This window comes from Haematobia irritans, chromosome 4 (genome assembly GCF_050003625.1).
Source record: "Haematobia irritans isolate KBUSLIRL chromosome 4, ASM5000362v1, whole genome shotgun sequence".
Taxonomy (NCBI): Eukaryota; Metazoa; Arthropoda; class Insecta; order Diptera; family Muscidae; genus Haematobia; species Haematobia irritans.
Window position 1 is genome coordinate 221,771,177 of NC_134400.1, and position 23,417 is coordinate 221,794,593.

Here is a 23,417-nt window from a genome sequence, read left to right on the forward strand (position 1 = left end):
ACCAATTTTTGCATGGGAGTTTGAGGCCATATATAAACACCACGTACCAAATTTCAACTGAATCAGATGAATTTTGGTCTTCCAAGAGGTTCCGGAGGTCAAATCTGGTGATCGGTTAATATGGGGGCTATATAATTATGAACCGATGTGGACCAATTTTTGCATGGTTGTTAGAGACCATAGGGAGCCACCGTGGTGCAATGGTTAGCATGCCCGCCTTGCATACACAAGGTCGTGGGTTCGATTCCTGCTACGACCGAACACCAAAAAGTTTTTCAGCGGTGGATTATCCCACCTCAGTAATGCTGGTGACATTTCTGAGGGTTTCAAAGCTTCTCTAAGTGGTTTCACTGGAATGTGGAACGCCGTTCGGACTCGGCTATAAAAAGGAGGTCCCTTGTCATTGAGCTTAACATGGAATCGGGCAGCACTCAGTGATAAGAGAGAAGTTCACCACTGTGGTATCACAATGGACTGAATAGTCTAAGTGAGCCTGATACATCGGGCTGCCACATAACCTAACCTAACCTAACCTAGAGACCATATACTAACATCACGTACCAAATTTCAGCCGGATCGGATGAAATTTGCTTCTCTTAGAGGCCTCGCAAGCCAAATCGGGGGATCGGTTTATATGGGGGCTATATATAATTATGGACCGATGTGGACCAATTTTTGCATGGTTGTTAGAGACCATATACTTACACCATGTACCAAATTTCAGCCGGATCGGATGAAATTTGCTTCACTTAGAGGCCTCGCAAGCCAAATCGGGGGATCGGTTTATATGGGGACTATATATAATTATGGACCGATGTGGACCAATTTTTGCATGGTTGTTAGAGACCATATACTGATACCATGTACCAAATTTTAGCCGGATCGGATGAAATTTGCTTCTCTTAGGGGCCTCGCAAGCCAAATCGGGGGATCGGTTTATATGGGGGCTATATATAATTATGGACCGATGTGGACCAATTTTTGCATGGTTGTTAGAGACCATATACTAACACCATGTACCAAATTTCAGCCGGATCGGATGAAATTTGCTTCTCTTAGAGGCCTCGCAAGCCAAATTTTGGGGTCCGTTTATATGGGGGCTATACGTAAAAGTGGACCGATATGGCCCATTTGCAATACCATCCGACCTACATCAATAATAACTACTTGTGCCAAGTTTCAAGTCGATAGCTTGTTTCGTTCGGAAGTTAGCGTGATTTCAACAGACGGACGGACATGCTCAGATCGACTCAGAATTTCACCACGACCCACAATATATATACTTTATGGGGTCTTAGAGCAATATTTCGATGTGTTACAAACGGAATGACAAAGTTAATATACCCCCCATGCTATGGTGGTGGGTATAAAAAGTTAAAAATATCCATTAAAATTATGAAAAATCCATGTTATAAAAAATTGACTTAAAAGAACTTCTTGAGTAGTTAAAATAAAGAACATCATTGGGAGTGCATCTTCTGGAATTGCTTTTACAGTTGTGCCTTTGGAAGAACTTCCAAATTTTTTTGCTGGGATGGCACTCAGTGATAAGAGAGAAGTTCACCAATGTGGTATCACATTGGTTCACCAATGTGGTATCACTCAGTGATAAGAAAGAAGTTCACCAATGTGGTATCACAATGGACTGAATAGTGTAAGTGAGCCTGATATATCGGGCTGCCACCTAATCTAACCTAACCATTTACAAAATACATCTTTCTCGAAAAGAAAAATGAACTAAAAATAAAGAAAAAATCTTAGGCGCCAGATCATTCCCATTTTAACCACGCTGTAGTTCATTCTTACTATTTTAGAGAAGTGTACGAAAAACTTCTTCTGTTTTAGTTAGAATTGAACTAATTTGTATGTCATTGAAATTTTACTGCCATTTACTTCATACAATTTTTGAGACATACTTGGAATAAAGAAAAAATCGTTTGGCTGGAGAAAATTTCTTACAAAATTTTAAAAATAAACTAAAACAAAATAAATTTGTTGCAATAAATATTAGTCCATTTTAGCATCAGACTTTTTTTCTGTGTGGAATGCTAGTTTATTTAGCCCCATTATAGTGGGATAGATAGTCATCGCAAAAAATGGTAAATACACTGAAAAAACAGTGAACCCACCAGGAAGAAAACATTTAGTTAATTTTAGAATTTTTTTAATATTTTTAGAAAATTTTAACTAAACAGTATTACAAACGCTGACATCATGCCGATATCACAAACATAAGTAAATATTTTTCGACAAATTCAAGAAAATTTATTAGACATAATTATTTTTTTCCACTTGTTAAAGAAAATTTTTTAGTTTCAAAAAAAAAATTGGAGTTCAAATAGTGACATACGAAGTTCATGATGGACGAATTTGTAGTAAAATTTACAAATTTAAAGAAATAATGAACTATGTGGAAAGAAGTACGAATTTAGTAAAACTTTTTACTTCATTTGTGTATAATTTTTTCCCGTTTTTTAGTTCATTTAACTAACGTACGCAAAAAATTATTAGAGTAAACGAAACTTTCTCCATATATAATAATTTCATGAACTAAACCAAAGTTAAATTGGCTTTAGTGAAATAGAGAGTTCACTTTTCTTTGAGTGTAGCTGCCATTTATGAACACCTTTAGTAGGTCCATTTTTATACCCACCACCATAAAATGGTGATGGGGGTATAATAAGTTTGTCATTCCGTTTGTAACGCATCGAAATATCGATTTCCGACTATATAAAGTATATATATTCTTGATCAGGGAGAAATTCTAAGACGATATAACGATGTCCGTCTGTCCGTCTGTCTGTCTGTCTGTCTGTCTGTCTGTCTGTTGTAATCACGCTACAGACTTCAATAATGAAGCAATCGTGCTGAAATTTTGCACAAGCTCGTCTTTTGTCTGCAGGCAGGTCAAGTTCGAAGATGGGCTATATCGGTCCAGGTTTTGATATAGTCCCCATATAAACCGACCTCCCGATTTGGGGTCTTGGGCTTATAGAAATCGTAGTTTTTATCCAATTTGCCTGAAATTTGAAATCTGGAGGTATTTTATGACCATAAAGAGATGTGCCAAAAATGGTGAGTATCGGTCCACGTTTTAGTATAGCCCCCATATAGACCGATCTCCCGATTTTACTTCTTGGGCTTATAGAAACCGCAGTTTTTATTCAATTTACCTGAAATTTGAAATCTAGAGGTATTGTAGGACCACAAATACGTGTGCCAAAAATTGTGAGTATCGGTCCATATTTTGGTATAGCCCCCATATAGACCGATCTTCCGATTTTACTTCTTGGGCTTATAGAAAACGCAGTTTTTATTCAATTTACCTGAAATTGGAAATCTAGAGGTATTGTAGGACCACAAATACGTGTGCCAAAAATTGTGAGTATCGGTCCATATTTTGGTATAGCCCCCATATAGACCGATCTCCCGATTTTACTTCTTGGGCTTATAGAAACCGCAGTTTTTGTTCAATTTATCCGAAATTGGAAATCTAGAGGTATTGTAGGACCATAAATATGTGTGCCAAAAATTGTGAGTATCGGTCCATATTTTGGTATAGCCCCCATATAGACCGATCTCCCGATTTTACTTCTTGGGCTTATAGAACCGCAGTTTTTATTCAATTTACCTGAAATTGGAAATCTAGAGGTATTGTAGGACCACAAATACGTGTGCCAAAAATTGTGAGTATCGGTCCATATTATGGTATAGCCCCCATATAGACCGTTCTCCCGATTTGGGGTCTTGGGCTTATAGAAACCGTAGTTTTTATCCAATTTGTCTGAAATTGGAAATCTAGAGGTATTTTAGGACTATAAAGAGGTGTGCCGAAAATTGTGAGTATCGATCCATATTTTGGTATAGCCCCCATATAGACCGATTCCCCAATTTTACTTCTTGGGCTTCTAGAATCCGAAGTTTTTATCCTATTTGCCTGAAATTGGAAATCTAGAGGTATTTTCGGGTCACAAAGAGGTGTGCCGAAAATGGTGAGTATCGGTCCATATTTTAGTATAGCCCCCATAAGAACGATCTCCCGATTTAACTCCTTGGGTTTCTAGAAACCGTAGTTTTTATCTGATATGCCTGAAATTGTAAATATTCTGGTATTTTAGGCTCACAAAAACGTGTATCGGATTAAGTTTTTATCGGTCCACTTGGTAATGCCTCCATATAGACCGACTTCACTTCTTGAGGGTGTAGAAGGCGCACTGGTCATGAAAATTGCTTGAAACTCAATGTAAAATTTCCAGATTTTACTTCTACAGATTTAAGATTTCAAATCAAGACGTTATTTTATAATTTTCTTGCACACTTACAAGAGATGTTAATGATTCCTCTAAACCTCAAACAAAAATGGTTCTTATAAATCCAGAATCTGATATAGTCCTCATAGGTGAAATCTTTAAATTTATCTTCGGGTTGTGTCCTCAAGTCCTCAAGCCCTCCTGAAATTTCAAAGGAAACCCTAATATTTGGTTCATGGTGGTGGGTATTTAAGATTCGGCCCGGCCGAACTTACTGCTGTATATACTTGTTTATTAATAATCACACATAGTTCTTCAAAACAGCTAACAGCAATGACAAAATTCTATTCTGTTGACAAGCCATCAAACTAATTGGGTAATTATCGTAAAATTACATAGTTTACTCATAAATGGATAAAGACTTTCAACGATGACTGTGCCAAAATGATATTAGAGTCGTGTTTGTTGTTCTTTACTTCCGTATCTATTCCAGAAGCTTTGGCTTCGACATAAGATTGCTTTGTTGCTATTGTTGTTACTCATGATGCTTTCGCTACTGTTGCATCGAAATGACACAACAAACTTTTGCTTGGTTTATCTGCTTACATCTTTTACTTTGATTCTCTCTGTGTTTGTGGATGTGGGTGTGTGTATGCGAATGTCTCTAACCGACAAAGTTCACATTTTTACCAGATATTGCTACTATTGTTTGCATTTTAAGTATAAAGACATTTCCAACAAATGCATATATCACAGTACACTGTCAAAAAAAAAGGTTAATACCGTGTTATACACTACACCACAGAATGATGTTTCTCAATATTGGTTTCTTAATACTAGGATTTTGCTCAAAATTTTAAAACTTTTTAACTTTATTCAAATATATTTTGTCCCCTTAAAAGTAATCCACCTTCTTTGATTGAACGCTGGAGCCTTTTGTATACAAGACATGCATGATAACCATTGCTCCCCGGTGACTCAATAAACAGATCCCTCCTTTTTATAGTCGTATCCGAACAGCTTGTCACACTCAGAAAAGTCATCGGCATTTCTAAGACGATAATTCTTTTTTGAGCTGGATCGAATTTGGGATTGAAACCACGAGCCCTTGTATACAGGTCAGGCATGCAAACTATTGCAACTCTGGTCGATTGTAAAATTATACGCGCAGAGAAAGAACTCCAAACTTGTTTCAAGAGCATAATATTTCTCTTGAAATATACTAAAATGATTCAACTATATCTGTCTGTATGTTGTGTTCACGCTCCATTTATATCAAAAAGTATCTCAAATTTGATTTATATAGGTAAGTGTTTGAGGGGATAGAAGGCACACATATCATTCAAATTGTTTGAGACTAGAAAGTAAGTATATTTAATCAAATCCACAAAAATTGTATACATTATCAAATATACGATTGAAACCCCTACAATGGAAAATATTATTTTTATGTTAGCCTGATATCAATGCAGACAGGGGTTTCATCCAAATTACTTATTCATTTAGCATCTTCTTTTCATTGGCTTAATTTCTTAATCGTCATGCCCAATAGCTCGTATTAAAATGGTAATAATATGTTTTTAGATTGTTTTTCATTCTATCTTGCAGTTACTTACAAATCAACTTGAAACTCAACATTGTGAGACATCAATTTTATGTCTTGTGTGTTTTTCTCTCTGTGCATGACAATTCAAAGTTTGGCCGAATGTTGCTATCAACCACTGGGACACTAGTTTACTCACTAATGTACTTGTTAGATGCTGCCCCTGTAAATTCTCGCATTTGACAAACAACAACAACGACGACTACAAGAGAACTACCAACGACAACTGCTTTGGAAAATGTGCAAAATGGTAATTTTTTATCATTTGTAGATGCTTTAAAAAAAGTGTTGTTTCAGTTCTTGTGTTTTTTTTTTGCATTTTTACAATTTTTTTTTATCTCAACTAAACCCATTAACTGACTATTCGAAATGAATTGTAACTTCCACTCGGTTGTATGCCCTTGGGAATTTCTAACGAAACTTTTTTCTTGTTCACATGAAATGACTGCTACCAGCTGAAAGAAGGAAGAGGACTATGGAAAACACCACGACAACGACATCATTGAGAACAAGGACAACAATATGGACGTGGATGACTCCTAAGAGCATTAAAATGTATAGTGCATATGTGTGTGTGAGAGAGAGCTTGACTTGAAGTGTATCCTTGGAGGTTGTGGTAGATGGCGTTTTTTGCCCCACTTACCTATTGGTGGCCGAAATATTCCGGCTGGCAGATAAAACGCTTTGTGGTTTACCAGATTCTCTGCACATTTTTTGGTCATGGTATAGGTATTTGGCATTTCTCCAATTAGACAAGGGCGAAACTTTTCCAAAGTCTCATCATCAAATATGCGAAAGATCTGAAACGAAAGAATTGCATTTCGTCACTTTCACAAGTGGTTGCTGGTGGAGTCCATATATGGCCAAGACTGGGATAGTATGGGTGTGGGATACTTTACCTGCATAATTTTTTCATAGCCAATCTCTGTCTCATAGACCTTCTCTTTGATATACTTCCTGTTGCAGTTGCAATAAAGTGTGGATATGTGAACAAAGGACTATCAAGCAGAGTGAGAGAGATCATTACTAAGATATTTAAATGTTTGTTTGCAACATCCCATTTACCTTTAGATTTTTCATTTCCATGGCCAGATCCAATATTTTTTTAGTTCCCAAAACATTGATGTCAATGGCATCACTTAGCTTTTCATTGAACTTCACCGATGCAACAACATTGAAAACAATCTGAAATAAGAAAATCAAACCAGAAGAATCAAATTACAATCAATTCAATCCAATTTTACACAGATTTCGTTTAGATTCATTTATAGATTCCATTCACCATAGTAGAGATGGTACAGTAAGATTGTCATTCTTCTTTGGTATTGTTATACTCTGCACCATTCTGTGGTACACGTATGGACCGAACACGGAAAAGTTTTTCCAGTGGTGGTTTATTTTTCTCAGCAGCGTAACCGTTAAGAATTTCGCAAAAGTGGTACAAAAAATTATCACTTGCAATAAAAGGCGGCACACTAAATTAAACAGAAAGTGACACAGTTTTCTATGAAGAACAAGTAAGGAAAGTCTAAAGTCGGGCGGGGCCGACTATATTATACCCTGCACCACTTTGTAGATCTAAATTTTCGATACCATATCACATCCGTCAAATGTGTTGGGTGCTATATATAAATGTTTGTCCCAAATACATACATTTAACTATCACTCGATCTGGACAGAATTTAACAGACTTCTACAAAATCTATAGACTAAAAATTTAAGTCGGCTAATGCACTAGGGTGGGACACAATGTTAGTAAAAAATATGGGAAACGTTTAAATCTGAAGCAATTTTAAGGAAACTTCGAAAAAGTTTTTTTATGATTTATCGCTCGATATATATGTATTAGAAGTTTAGGAAAATTAGAGTCATTTTTAAAACTTTTCGACTAAGCAGTGGCGATTTTACAAGGAAAACGTTGGTATTTTGACCATTTTTGTCGAAATCAGAAAAACATATATATGGGAGCTATATGAACCGATTTCAACCAAATTTGGCACGCATAGCCACAATGCTAATTATACTCCCTGTGCAAAATTTCAACTAAATTGGAGTTAAAAATTGGCCTCTGTGGTCATATGAGTGTAAATCGGGCGAACGATATATATGGGAGCTATGTCTAAATCTGAACCGATTTCAACCAAATTTGGCACGCATAGCTACAATGCTTATTCTACTCCCTGTGAAAAATTTCAACTAAATCGGAGCAAAAAATTGGCCTCTGTGGTCATATGAGTGTAAATCGGGCGAAAGCTATATATGGGAGCTATACCTAAATCTGAACCGATTTCAACTAAATTTGGCACGCATAGCTATAATGTTAATTCTACTCCCTGTGCAAAATTTCAACTAAATCGGAGCAAAAAATTGGCCTCTGTGGTCATATGAGTGTAAATCGGGCGAACGATATATATGGGAGCTATATCTAAATCTGAACCGATTTCAACCAAATTTGGCACGCATAACTACAATGCTTATTCTACTCCCTGTGAAAAATTTCAACTAAATCGGAGCAAAAAATTGGCCTCTGTGGTCATATGAGTGTAAATCGGGCGAAAGCTATATATGGGAGCTATACCTAAATCTGAACCGATTTCAACTAAATTTGGCACGCATAGCTATAATGTTAATTCTACTCCCTGTGCAAAATTTCAACTAAATCGGAGCAAAAAATTGGCCTCTGTGGTCATATGAGTGTAAATCGGGCGAAAGCTATATATGGGAGCTATATCTAAATCTAAACCGATTTCAACCAAATTTGGCGCGCATAGCTACAATGCTAATTCTACTCCCGGTGCAAAATTTCAACCAAATTGTAGTAAAACTCTGGCTTCTGGGACCGTATTAGTCCATATCGGGCGAAAGATATATATGGGAGCTATATCTAAATCTGAACCGATTTCAATAAAATTTGGCACACTTGACTATAGTACTAATTGTTCTTCTTGTGCAAAATTTTAAGCAAATTAGGGTAAAACTCTGGCTTCTGGGGCCATATAAGTCCATATCGGGCGAAATATATATATATATATGGGAGCTATATCTAAATCTGAACCGATTTCTTCCAAAATCAATAGGTATCTATTCTGAGCCAAAACACATACTTGTGCCAAATTTGAAGTCGATTGGACTAAAACTGCGACCTAGACTTTGATTACAAAAATGTGTTCACGGACAGACGGACAGACGGACATCGCTATATCGACTCAAGAGCCCACCCTGAGCATTTTTGCCAAAGACACCATGTGTCTATCTCGTCTCCTTCTGGGTGTTGCAAACATATGCACTTACTTATAATACCCTGTTCCAACCATCATTTTATCTCCATTTCATCGAACAGCAATCTTTGAAATTGAATATTTATGGAAGAATCCGGTTTACCTACAAAAGAACTTTTTTCATTGCATATTTTCAGGCGTCCGCTCGATAACACTTGGATTGAGAAGGAGAACGTGCTCATTGAGCATTATACACTGGTAGAAAAATGGTTCGTACTATTAACGAACGGGCTTCGTTGATTACTTTTCGTTAATATTACGAAATTTTTCGTTATAAGAACGAAAGTCATCGTTAATACAACGAAATCAATCGTTAAAAGACAATTTTGTGTTTTGGTTTTTCGTTATATTAATGAAACACGTTTCGTTAATATTACGAATATTGACTTTGTAATTTTTTCAAGTATTAGAATAAAAAAAAATTTCCAAGATGAAATTATTACAATCATTTGCACATAGAGAGTAACTTGTGGAAACTTTTAGCCCTTAAAACAGTCGTTTTATATACTTCGAAACTGGAATTGGAAATTTCATTTATAAAACGAAAGCGATCGTTAATATAATGATATGGATCGTTAAAAAATAAATTTTAAATTGTTATATTTCGTCATATTAATGAAATATGTTCATTAATAATACGAATGGGAGTTTGAGTATTTCTGCCTCTCCGTACTCTCTCTCTCTAAAACGTCTCTCCATACTCTCTCTAATACGTCTGTAGCGTCTATGTAATTTGTACATACACATCTAAGCATGGCAATAAGCACATGTTTGAAAAAACAAACGGTAAAAAGTTCAACAGAAAACTTGTCTGATGGGAAACCTTAACAACATTTACGTTCTTTTCGCTGAAGAGTGCACAGGCTCATTACAGTTTCGTTGTGTATAATAAACATAGATGGTGGGTGAGTTGGTGTTTTTTGTATATTCGCAAGAAATTTAGTGTAAATTTTTAATCTTTAGCGAAAATGCCACGGGGAAGTGAACTTTCAGATGAAGAAGGCGGAACAATTACCGTAATGAACCTTGGTTGCAAAAATAAATTGGATAAATGGACACGGCGATACGATTATCATTTTTTGGTCTTAGAAATTAGAGGCTTGTTTTCTTAAGTGAAAGTCACACTATATGATTATTAAATTACTTAATTTATAAATTAATATTATTTCCTACTGTACGAGTATATAAATCCTATTTCAAAGATCTTAACAAAAAATAATACACTACCAATGACTACATTCAAATACAATAATTGGTTGGGTTTCATTAATATAACGTTTGTGTTCATTTATACAACGTTCGCCTTTCGTTCATACAATGAAAAAACTGGGTTCATACAATGAATGATTTTCGTTCATATAACGTATAAGCTGCATCCATACAATGAATAAATTTCATTCATACAACGAATAATATTCGTTAATACAACGAAAAGGCTACGTAACAGCAACGTAATTATTCGTTAATACTACGAAATGTACTCCATAAAGGGTTTCGTAAATATAACGTAAAATTACGTTGTTATAACGAAATGCTACGTTGGCTGACTTTTAATGAAGAATTTCGTTAATACAACGTAGAAATTCATCGTATTAACGAAACTTTTTCTACCAGTGTAGTAGTGCACGCATTAGTTCGATTTTATGATAAGGCACCGATCACAGCCGAAATTTGAAAGGGATCCGGGATCACCATTTCATTTAAATTATGGCCACCAAAGAAAATTAAAGCCATCTAAAGAAAATTGGCAAAAAATGCAAATATACCACTAATGTAGCATAACGGTAGCATTGCCTCTCAGTAATGCTGGCGATATTTCTGAGTTTTACACCGTTATGTGAAACGCCGTTCGGGCAAACCTTAAAAAAATAGAACCCTTGTCATTATGACAAATATGGAATTGGGCAGCACTCATTGGAAAGAGAGCATTTCACAACGTTAGGTATCACAATGGACCGAATAGTTTAAGTGAGCCAAAAACACCCAGAATAGGACAATGTAAAGACTTACAGCCTGTTTCTGTATGTCGATCGAGCTCTACCGATCGACTTAAATACATAGAAACAGCTGATTTTTGGTTTTAAATTCGGCTGTTTATTTCCATTTCAGTCGATCGATAGAGCTCGGTCGACATACAGAAACAGGCTGTTAATAGTTCAGGAAAACTTTCTGGGTCGATTTATTTGTGTCCGTCTAACTGTGAACACATTTTTGTAATCAACGTCTAGGTTGCAGTTTTAGTTCAACATATGCCCGATATGCAAGAAAGAAAAACACATTGTTAATATTTGAATGAATTCTCAGGCCATGAACAGGGCATTATTATTTAAAAACAAATTTGTCGGAAATAACATAAAATTTCAATTTCGATTTGTCCGCATTGGCTATCTTTTGCACGAATTATAGCCTTGGAACGGCCGAGAAAGCCATATTTTTAGTGCCGACCTTACTCTTCACTATGCCCAACACCCAAAAAAAAGTGAACCCACTGTGGAAGAAAATGTAGATTTATTTTAGAAAATTTTAACTAAAATAGTTTTCTAATTTCAACATGTTACCAATAAGGTAATACTTTTTGTCAAATTGAAGAAATTTTTTTAAAAATAGTTAATTTTTTTCTGTTGTTTAAGAAAATTTCATATGTTGAAAGAAAAAATTGGATTTAAAAATTGTTAAAATGTCTTTAGCGCTGTACGAAGTTCGAGACAGGTACAATTTTAGTAAAATTTACTCATTTGAGAGACTTATGAACTCAATTTAAGCAAACTTCTACCATTTTAGAAAAATATGAACTATTTTATTTTTTAGTAAAATTGTGCACTATATTTGTACACAACTTGTTTTCTTATTTTTAGTTCACGTCATTAAAGGTAGCAAAAAATTATTCAAATAAGGAACATTTACTGATATTGTGAAAATTTAACTAAAATCAAGTAATATTCATGAACTAAAATAAACTTCATTTGGCATTAGAGCCCCTTTTTTCTCGGTGCAGGCACATGTTGGTAGCCATTGTGCGGTAGAAATGAAGCAGGAACCTTCTTTTTCAGCTATTCTTGGTTAATGCGTGCTGGGTGCGATAGTGCCGAGTTCTGTTCAAATGTCTATGGTCTGTGGCCGAAATGTTTGTCCGTCCAGGGATTCAATGATGTCTTTGGGACATTTCCCCGATCAATACTCGGCATTTATGTTGACCTCACGGTCCATAAACAACAAGAGGGCCGCGACTATCGGTCATTACCATCAAAGGGCGCTTCAGTCCTGGTAGCTAACGGAAGGTGTAAATTCTAAGCTGACTTCTCGGCAAACTTATACTAAACCAACAGCCAGTATCACGATACTAGAAACAAAAAGTTTTTTCCTATTTATATCCTTGAGGGCTCTTGAGATTTTGAAGCCAAATCTAAAGCAATCACAAAATGTTTTTTTAATCCTATATAAATAACATTAACTATCAATGGAATACTGTCAGCAGTCAGACGAGCGTCTTAGAAATGATATCAACCTGAAGTTGGTATATAACACCCTAACACTTTATATGGGTCCAGAGGCATTAATTAGTTTCACTTTGATTTTCTTAAAATTTTGTATAAGGAGTACAATTGTCGATATCATTAACCAGCAAAAGTGTAAATTTTTCAATATTATATTTGTCCTGACTGTTTTGTAAACCCTATAAAAAAAAACTCTTTTGACTTCTTCCGACTATTTCCTTATTTTATAATCGATTTTTTACCAACACTAGACCGATTGATGTGTCACCAATAAAGTACAACAAAATCTCTTCAACTTTGTCCCCGAATCGTTTGGGGCCAAAGTTAAAGCGATAATGAATGACATGAAAATTTCTAAACTTCAATGCCAATACCCACAAAACACCAGCAACTTGTACTTGCATTAAACTTTTGCTCTGCAATCCAATGTAAATGTGGTTCTCTAGGGAATTGTTAAAATGGTTGCAAATGTTTCTCCGCCATCGTTGTTTGGAATCCTTTGGAAACTGTTGTGTTTTTCGATGTTCGATAAAGAATACAGGTACAGATGGTATACCCCATGCATTAGTGGCAAGGCATTTGCATATGGGAAGATGGCAGGTGTTGGTAGTGGTGGTGGCGGTGGCTTGCATCCAAAAGTAGAAAATGTCCTGTGACAATGGCAAATAGTTTACTTACCGCAACCTCATTGCTCAACAGCTCACGATCTGCGGGTGCAATATCCAGATCGATGGCACTAAAATTTGCTCGTATAGCATGTACCTTTTCGAAAAGTTTGGCATTTTCTACACGTATCGTATCAAATATCTGTGGAAGAGTCAAAGGTAAACACAACATGATGATGGCAATGATGTTTATTGCTCAATAATGATGTTTAGTATGTACAGAGGCACAGTATTCGGATAACATAAAACTGAGTCTCAAAAAACATCAATAAACATAAAAATTAAATCTATTAGAAAAAAAATTTTTTTCATGTGTATTTTATTTAGAATGATACTCCATCGCAAAGTTTTTTTTTTTTCAACAAAAACATGTATGTAAAGACTAATGTGCTGCAATGGTCTCACGGTTGCTTTCACGATTATCAAGAGTGCGCAAACATGGCAACGTAGTGAGAATACAAAAAGTCAACAAATTTAAAGAAGATTCCATTAGTCGTAAAGAATTTTTCCGAATTATTAATACCATGTTGACTTTAACCATGTTAATATACCCAGAAAAAAAAAATTTGGGAGTTCTTCCAAAGACACAACTTTAAAAGCACTTCCACAAGATGCACTCCCAATGATGTTCTTTATTTTAACTACCCAGGAAGTTCTTTTAATTCAATTTTGTATAACTTGGTCTTTTCATACTTTTAGTGGGTAATTGTAACTTTTTTTGTTTCAAATAGTTTAAAAACAGCGTAAGAGTTCATAAAATGGTACAAATCATTTAAATTTTGTCGCAAAAAAATGGTAAATCCAATCTGAAAAAATTGTGAATTTTTAAAAATATTTGAGGTCAAACGTTTCCAACAAGCGTTAGAATCCATTAAAAATTATAAAAATTATTTATTAGACAAAATATCACAGAATTTTTTAATTTAATTCCAAAATATTGAATTAGGATTACACCTAAAAAAGAAATGCAAATTCAGTGCCACGGCTGTTGAAATGGAGGACTTCCGTTCTAAGACAAGCCCATGTTAAATTCATCGCTTCTGCGTCAATTTGGCACCACTTCCGGATCCAAAAAGAACATTTTCATAACTTTTTTGGTGACGCTTTTTTTGCTGGGTACCCATAAGGAGAAAACGACTTCAATGAAAAGTTTATCGACTTTTGCACAAAAAAAAAACTTTATATCAGAGAAATGCGATTTCTATGCTAAGCATAAATTGCATTGGTATTTGAAGGAAATGAAATCTTTGGACTCTCGACAATATTTTCGTCAGTGTGGTGCAAGAAGGGCACCAGTTTAACAATGGACTTTTTCTTTATAGGTTCACTGGTTTACTTGGCATTTCCATGCAACATGGATGATATTTTTATTTGGTTTTGAAATATTGGTTAAGACCCAAAATGTTTAATGTGAAATGTCCGTCCATCCATTTACAGTGAAACCTCTCAGAAGTGAAGTGAAGGTATCCTCTTATGACAGTTACTCAGCAAAAAAAAAGCGTCACCAAAAAAGTAATGAAAATGTTCTGTCTGAATCCGGAAGTGTTGCAAAATTGGCGCAGAAGCCATGAATTTAACATGGCCTAGTCATAGACCGGATGTCCACCATTTAAACAGCCGTTGCACTGAATTCGCATCACTTATTAAGGTGAGATTCGAATTCAAGGATGTGAATTTCAAAATTTTAATATTTTGTCAAGTAAATAGTTTTTTATATTTTTTTAATGCATTTTAACAGTTGTCTGAAACGATTGTCCTCAAATATTTTCAAAAATTCGCAATTTTTCTACATTAGATTTTGAAATTTATTCTACAAATTTTCAAGAATTTGTACCATTTTATATATTTCTAATCTGTTTTTAACCCATTTGAAACAAAAGAATTTAAAATTACCCTTAAAAATATGACAATGGAGTTCCTTCAGCGGTATTAAGGAACTGTACATCCGTGTTGTGCATTCCTCTGACGAATCTATTCAATTATTCTTTGTCATCAGGTTGTTTTCCTACGTTATGGAAGGAGAGCTACATTATACCCTTGTACAAGAAGGAAAATAGGACGGAGATAGAGAATTACAGGGGAATAGCCAAACTAAGTGCTATTCCGAAGCTTTTTGAACGATTGGTTACTGATAGACTCGTTCACTCATTAAGGTCTATATTTTCGGTGTATCAATACGGTTTTATGAAAGGGAAGTCTACGTCGACAAATCTTTTGGAGTTTACCTCATATATACATGATGCATTCTCAAGGCGTAATCAAGTTGATGTCGTCTATACTGACTTCAGCAAGGCCTTTGATAAGGTTAATCATCGTCTATTGTTGTATAAGTTATCTGCGCTAGGGTTTCCTCCAGCTTTACTATGCTGGATTTCATCCTACTTGTCTGACAGGGTTCAATGCGTTATGTTTAAGGGTCGATCATCTCGTAAGATATCGGTTACATCTGGGGTTCCTCAGGGAAGCCATATCGGACCAGTACTGTTCGCTCTTTATCTTGACGATTTGTCATCGGCCATCCATCATTCGGATATATCGATGTATGCGGATGATGTGAAATTATTTTCGTCCATTAGTACGTCGGTTGACTCTTGTCGTTTACAGGGAGATCTGGATCTGGTTGTTCGCTGGTGTGACATTAATGGAATGTGTCTCAATTTCGGCAAATGCAAGAAGATGGCCTTCTTTCGGTCCAATGCTTTATTAACGGAATATTATATTGACAACGTTAAATTGGAAGACGTTCAAATATTTAATGATTTAGGTGTGTTATTTGATCGCAGACTGAAGTTTGATTCTCATGTTGAGTCAATTGTCTCCAGGGCTATGTCCACACCGGGTTTCATTAAGAGATGAAACGTATCTATACCTCACTTGTCCGTCCGATCCTGGAATATGCGTCTGTCGTTTGGTCTCCCAGTCATCAATGCTATGTTGATAGAGTTGAATCGGTTCAGAAGAGATTTCTACTTTTTGCGTTACGTGGTTTAGGTTGGACTGATCCTCTGGATCTCCCTCCTTATGTAAATCGCTTGAAATTGATAGATTTACCGACTCTGGAGCGAAGACGTTTAGTGTTTGATGTAATTTTTATTAGTAGACTCCTGAAAGGTGAAATCAACTCACAGCAATTGATTAGTAAACTTGACATTAATGTTCCTTCACGTGTTACGCGACAATACATTCCATTGAAACTACCCGTCGTTAGAAATAATTACGAGGAACACAGTTCCTTTTACCGCCTCTGTAGACATTACAATGAATTTAGCAACGTATTTGATTTATCTGATCCGATTCATATTGTTAAACGAGTTTTGATACACGTCGTCCAGCATCGTACACCACTTTAAGCTTTGCCATGGCACTTCGTTATAATTCTACCTAAGTCTTTACCCCGTACCCTGGAAAATTGGCTGTCTCGAGAACTGTTCCAGTAAAATTCTCTCCTGTTCTGATCGCATCACTGTTCCTGCCTTCCAAGTTGTTCCTGCTAACCTATATCATATGTCAGCAAATTGTTCCTGCCTCTACCGTTCTATTTGTCTCTTCAATTTACTGCTTCCTGATTTACTGTTTCCTGATTGTTGTCTCACCAATTCCTATAATCTTATGGATTCGAATGTTCCTGTCACCAGCTTACATTTTTGTTCCCGTTTGTGACAATCCCGTTATTATGCCAACGTACACCAGTTTTTTTTTCTCAACTTCTTTTTTTCTGGTCGTAATTGTCACATTTTAAAGAAGTTGAGGCTATCTATTTTGTTCATTTTATCCAGTTTTTTTTTATCGTTACATAATTTTTTTTCTGGTCCGCATTTTTTGTTTAACGTTAAAGTATATATAACCTTATTGTACTAATGAATTTATCTTCAAGCTGGCTTACCATAGCTGAATGAATAAATAAATAAAAAACGAGTTATAAAAAATTTAACTAAAAGGACTTCCTATGTAGGAAAAAAAAAAGAACATCATTGGGAGGACATTTTTGGAAGTGCTTTTAAAGTTGTGCCTTTAAAACAACTTCCAATTTTTTTTGCTGGGTATCTATTAATGCGATAATGTAGTAAATATCCGGTTTTGAGAGTTTCCAAGTTTCAGAGGTTTCACTGTACATTCTTTAATTCCTTATATCTAAATAACTATTTCATCTTCTACTTGTTGTCGGGGGTAGTAACATATACTTGAAGATAACGGAATATGAATAAGTTTCTAGTGACTAATTTTAAAATTTCCTTTTTGTCCTTTTGCATCTATTGACCACATATTGAAGGCTTCAAACATATCTACAAAAAAAAGTTCATTGGTGCTTGTCTTTATTTGTATGGACTTAACGTGGGAAATATTGCAGATGTCGCCGTTGCGTCATACTAATTTCAGGTAATTATAGAAACATTTATGTTTCGTTTTAAGTGAACTATTTGAGGAACTATTTAAATATATCCTCGACACTGTGCCTCTTGTGATATCCCGTCCCGTATAAGCATCACAACTTACCGTCTCGTTAAAGTACTCCTGTAAACGTTCCTCTACCGTCATATTGTTCTTGCAGCGTATTAGCATGTAAATTCGACGCACTTCAAATGTACGCAATAGTTTTTGGATCAGCACCTTACCCACGAAACCTGTGCCTCCTGTTATGAGAACGGTGGCGTCATGGTAGAAATCCTTGATTGGTGTTTCACTATAACCGCAAGTGTTTGCTAAATGTTTTCCGGCGATATTGTCCTTATCAGCATAGCAATGAAGTGCATCATCGATGCTTCTGGCACCTCCATGTGTATCAATGGCTCTTGGCAGATAGTTTGCCTTCCTGCCCGTATTTTGAGTAGCCATAGCCTCCCCATCAGTTATCCCCTTTGGTGACAGGTTAGTAGTTGGTGCTGTATTTCCATTTCCCTTGGCCAACTGATACTTGCTGCGGTTTGGTGATTGCAATGGTGATGAAGCAAAGGATATTGATTTGCATTCGACACATGATCCAATGCTGGACTTTCGGCCATCTATAAATGCATGGAGCAATAGAAAAGAGTTTTGATTTTGTTGATAAAAAATAGTTCATTTTAAAGTGTTATTTGACATTTTGACAAAATAGAAGCAAAAACCTTTGTTCACTTCGGAGTCGTCCATATTTATGTGATTTGAAATTTTCTTGTTTTTTATTGACCGATGTCCTCGTCGTTCACTAACATACTGACCAAGTAATCGACAATGTCGATATAATTATAGGCAAATTTTAATAAATAACAGTGGGGGATATATTAGAAGTGGGGTTAGATGTTTTTTTTTTTTACACGCAAAGAAAAAACTCGTTATTATTTTCTTGTAGTTTTTCTGAATTCTTTCAAAACGATCAAAGTTTTATCAAAAACTAAAACAAACAAAAATTATCCCAAAATCTAGTCCATATCGTTTATATCAAGCACTGTTCTTTTCTGCCTTTATGTCTTAAATAAGTAACATTTTGAGGTCCTGTGTAAAAATTGGGGGATCTAATCAGATCATATCTTAAAATTGGCCCCTTTCAATATCAGCAGATATGACCAAATCTAACATAAGATCCAACTATATATACACTGTTAGAAAAATATGTTTTCCATATGTTCCGATATAAACAAAATGTGTGTTCGGGCACAATTTTTAAACACAATATATTTAAGTGCAAACATGTAATGTTCCTTAACTAACTCTAAATGTTTGGGACACATATGTTGTATGTTAGAACATATTATGTTTGGGGCATGAATGTTTCATGCAAAATAATATGTGTGAATGTAAACATATATACATTTACAAATTTCGAGTAAACATATATATGTTGTGATATTTTATTCAGAGAGCGACAGAGAGAGAGAGAGAGAGTATAGAGAAAGAAATAGAGATGGAAACCTGTGAAACCGCTTGTATGTTGTTTCGGAAAACTGTTTTATGATAAGGCAAAAAATTTGATATGCTTAAGTCTAAATATTATTTAATTTGAATATTAGTAGAGTAGAGTAAAGAGAATAAACATTCGGAACCAAGAGAATAGACATTTGGAGAAAAACAACAAGTGTTTTCGCCTTGAGAGCAGCATTTTATGTATGTGTGGACATGTGTTTTGTTTATCATTTTGGCATTATGGGCAAAATTTTTTTTCTTGGTTCCAAGAACTAAAAATTTCGTGGAAATGAAAATTATGTGAGGGAATGAGCACAATCTTCTTTGAGGAAAATTCTTCCAAGCATATACTATTTTTGGGCTCAAAATGCTTCCAAACATACAATATGTTCACATAACACAAACATATTAATGTTTCGGCAGTATCCAATAATATATATGCTTCCTGCAAAATATGTTTGGGACATATGTTAGAGAAGCGATTTTTTTTTTTTTTTTTGAGGGTGTAGAGATAGATATAATTATACCTAAGACATTAGATCCAGGTCAATATTGAGATCTGATCAGATCTATTTCTATAGTAATTAAATATTACCATTTTTCGATTCTATTCATATCTAATCGGATCAAATTAGATCTTTAAATTTTTACCCGGGTTAATTTAATATATTAGTATTTTTGGAATAAAAAATATGTACAACTGCATTATGTTCGTTTCCAAAATGTATATTTTTACATCACTTTTAAGAAAGGGACCGACTAATGATCAGGGTTGGCATGTCGCAAACTGTGACTTTTGCGACATACGTATGCGACAGTATAATACGTATGTCGGAAAAGTCGTAAACCTAATGTAAAAAAAGCTAATTTTGAATTAAAGAAATTGTGAATATTTTTATACCCTACATGGTGTTAGTATATGGTCTCTAACATCTACGCAAAAATTGGTCCACATCGGTCAATAATTACATATATCCCCCATATAAACCGATCCCCCGATTTGGCTTGCGGAGACGCAAATTTCATCCGATCCGACTGAAATTTGGTACATGATGTTAGTATATGATCTCTAATGACCTGCAAAAATTGGTCCACATCGGCGCATAATTATATATAGCCCCCATATAAACCGATCACCAGATTTGACCTTCGGAGCCTCTTGGAAGAGCAAAATTCATCTGATTCAGTTGATATTTGGTACGTGGTGTAAATATATGGCTTCAAACACTCATGCAATCCGATCCGACTGAAATTTGGTACATGATGTTAGTATATTGTCTCTAATGACCATGCAAAAATTGGTCCACATCGGTGCATAATTATATATAGCCCCCATATAAACCGATCACCAGATTTGACCTCCGGAGCCTCTTGGAAGAGCAAAATTCATCTGATTCAGTTGATATTTGGTACGTGGTGTAAATATATGGCCTCAAACACTCATGCAAAAATTGGTCGAAATCGGTCCATAATTATATATAGCTCCCATATAAACCGATTGCCAGATTTGACCTCCGGAGCCCCTTGGAAGAGCAAAATTCATCCGATTCCGATGAAATTGTGCTTGTCTATATCGGTCTATAGTTATATATAGCCCTCAGATAAATCGATCCCCAATGACACAAAAATTGGTTCATATGAAGTTCATAATTGTATATAGCCCCCATATAAGCGACCCCCATATTTCAATTCTGGCTCCCTACGTGCCGTACAAAAGTCCATATCGATTCTTAATTATTTGTAGACTTACCTACACATACCTTTTTTGTCTAATATATACCACGTATGGACTAACTCACAATTTAGAAAACGATTTAAGATACCACAACCCAAGTAATTCGATTGTGGATGACAGTCTTTCGTAGAAGTTTCTACGCTATCCATGGTGGAGGGTACATAAGATTCGGCCTGGCCGATCTTACGGCCATATATACTTGTTTAATTTAATTTAGTCAGGCTCCCCGATAAAAGGAATGCAAAAAATGCTTTATATTGTATTTATTCAAAACACTACTAATTTTACATCTCTCATTCGCAACTTTAAACTATTTTTGGTTTGCGTGGTCCATAATATCCGCCCAAGCCTTAGTTGCATCAGCGAATGACTAGCTACAATTTTGAAAAATTTTAATTAGTATGGAAATTGCCTCTAATAAGGAAAAAGTGATTTTATAAAATTCTCTCTAAACAAAAATTCACTTATGCAAGTAGTTTTCCTTCCTTCCAGTATCTGCAGAAATTATGGAAAGAAAGGATAAGCGAATACCGACCGTCTCGTAGTTCATAGTAATTTTCATCGAGTTTTTCATAGTAATTTTGGTTTGGAGTCTCCAATTGAAATAACTCTTTTCTCAAGTTTTTTAAACTCGTTAATAACTTTATGGACATTCCTCATATGGTATCTTGGATATCTTTCGCTTCCTAGCTGAAGGGACTGAAGTATTTTGTATTTGCGACGTTTGCTACTTTCTCTACATTTATACGACGCGTATGTGACGTTTACAACTTTGCGACAGTCGCAAACCTAAAAAAGCTTGATATAGACCATCTCTGCTAATGATTATGTTTCTTTTAAATGAAGTTTCTTTATATCGATTTGTGTGTGTCCAACAACGTGGTCAATGAATAGACTGTATATTGTTGCTTCTAGCGTCAATTGCTATAGCGATTATTGTGTGTTGATAACAATGATACCTACGTGGTTCAATGGATAGTGTTTTGGAGTGCAAACTGGTTGGTCCGCAATTCTATTCTCCCGTCCGGCAAAAGCTAAAATTTAAAAAAAAATATAAAATTGAATAATTTCTACTACATTAACTCTATTATAGAAAAAAAAGCTAAATAAACCTCGTGAAAGTGAGAAAAATGTAAGGGAAAATGCAATTAGCCAGAAAAACAATCAATTTTTATCACAAAAATCATATACTTTTCTTCCAAACAAATTTCCCTCCAATGAAAAGCATATGGTAAACGATGGTCTTAAATTTCATTTGGGAGGAACGAATTAGGACCTTGAAGAACCTTCAACAACTTCCAGTTATATTTAAATTATGTTTTTATAAGTTCTATTGTTTGTTAGTACAATTATCTGGATTGTGTAAATCTTGATCTTACAACAAAATCAACTTACTGAATTATATCTGTAACTTAAAAAACGCATATTTCCCCCATTGTAGTCATACAAAAGGATTTCCATGACATTATAGCAATATATCAATCAATTAAGTGAACAAACCACAAATCAATAAATAACCGTTCGGGTTCCTTCAAGAAATTCCCACAATTCAATTCGATTGCCTCGAATGACATGCAACTTGTCCGACAGTCTAATAGCACGCGAACTGCCTGCCAACAAAGGCACAGGTGTGACAGAGGCAATGTTGTCTAGCCACCACATGTTGCCTTCTTGATACTAATTGTAGTCACAAAAGGACTCGATTTCACTGTAGATTGATTTGAAATGCATACCATAACCCCTCCCTGTCTCCATCTACCAACACCACCGCCATTGAATTCAAATCTATGATGACCAATGTAAAACAAACGATAGTGACATAATTACCACTGACCGAATAAAAAAGTTTTAATTCATTTGGGGCGGTAGTGCACGGTTGAATTCGTGTATGTTGGGTGTGGAAGAAAAAAAGTGAATGACTGAATTGAAAAAAGGTATAGCCCAAATGAACACCATATCATTCCATTGCCATGAAGATATTAAACTGATTAGAATGGCTTGTCTATCGGTCATCTCAATGATGGTAGGCCCATCTGTCTGGTACTTATCAAGTACTTCATATTTCTTTCTCAGTTTGTTGGACAAACATTAAAACGGAGATGTCCAAATGAAACGTTCCGGATGTTAAGATGATATTGGTCAATAGTAAAGCAAACATGCAGTGGATTGTTGAGTAAACAGAAAGAAAAGGGTCTACTTCCATTTCACAGCCTAAAAAACTGCTGATGAACGTAAGGAGAAAAGTGGTAGCCATTTAAATAATGCGATAAAATCTAATCATTTCAGGCTTAATTAATAATATGAGGCAGGTGATGTGGCAAATAAACGAAAGCGTTTCAAAAATCGGCCTCCATTCCAGTGAAATATTGTGGGACTGTGTTTTTGTGAAAAGAAAGAAACGCTTGGAAAACTGGGTATCGCAAACGTTGTTCTCTTCTTGAATTCTTTAAAAACAGCTCAAACCCTTATCACCAAAAAAAATTTACAATCTAGTTTTGTTGTTATTTTTGTAATA

The 23,417-nt window shown here is 35.3% G+C and overlaps 1 protein-coding gene and 1 long non-coding RNA gene across 2 annotated transcripts in view; one reads left to right on the forward strand and one right to left on the reverse strand.

Moving 5' to 3' along the window:
* Positions 1 to 18,466, reverse strand: part of LOC142234237 (fatty acyl-CoA reductase wat) — a 44,046-nt gene extending 25,580 nt beyond the window's left edge. The window contains exons 1-6 of the mRNA XM_075305327.1: positions 18,393 to 18,466; positions 17,785 to 18,290; positions 13,304 to 13,432; positions 6,919 to 7,038; positions 6,753 to 6,851; positions 6,497 to 6,653 (exon numbers count right to left, since the gene is read on the reverse strand). Of these exons, the coding sequence (XP_075161442.1) occupies positions 6,497 to 6,653; positions 6,753 to 6,851; positions 6,919 to 7,038; positions 13,304 to 13,432; positions 17,785 to 18,290; positions 18,393 to 18,417 (1,036 nt within the window). The 5' untranslated portion in view covers positions 18,418 to 18,466. The remainder of the gene's footprint in view (positions 1 to 6,496; positions 6,654 to 6,752; positions 6,852 to 6,918; positions 7,039 to 13,303; positions 13,433 to 17,784; positions 18,291 to 18,392) is intronic.
* LOC142234238 (uncharacterized) lies at positions 9,983 to 10,279 on the forward strand. The gene is made up of 2 exons (XR_012721594.1): positions 9,983 to 10,032; positions 10,095 to 10,279. It is a non-coding gene; the product is annotated as an uncharacterized LOC142234238 (long non-coding RNA).
* Positions 18,467 to 23,417: the final 4,951 nt, after the last annotated feature.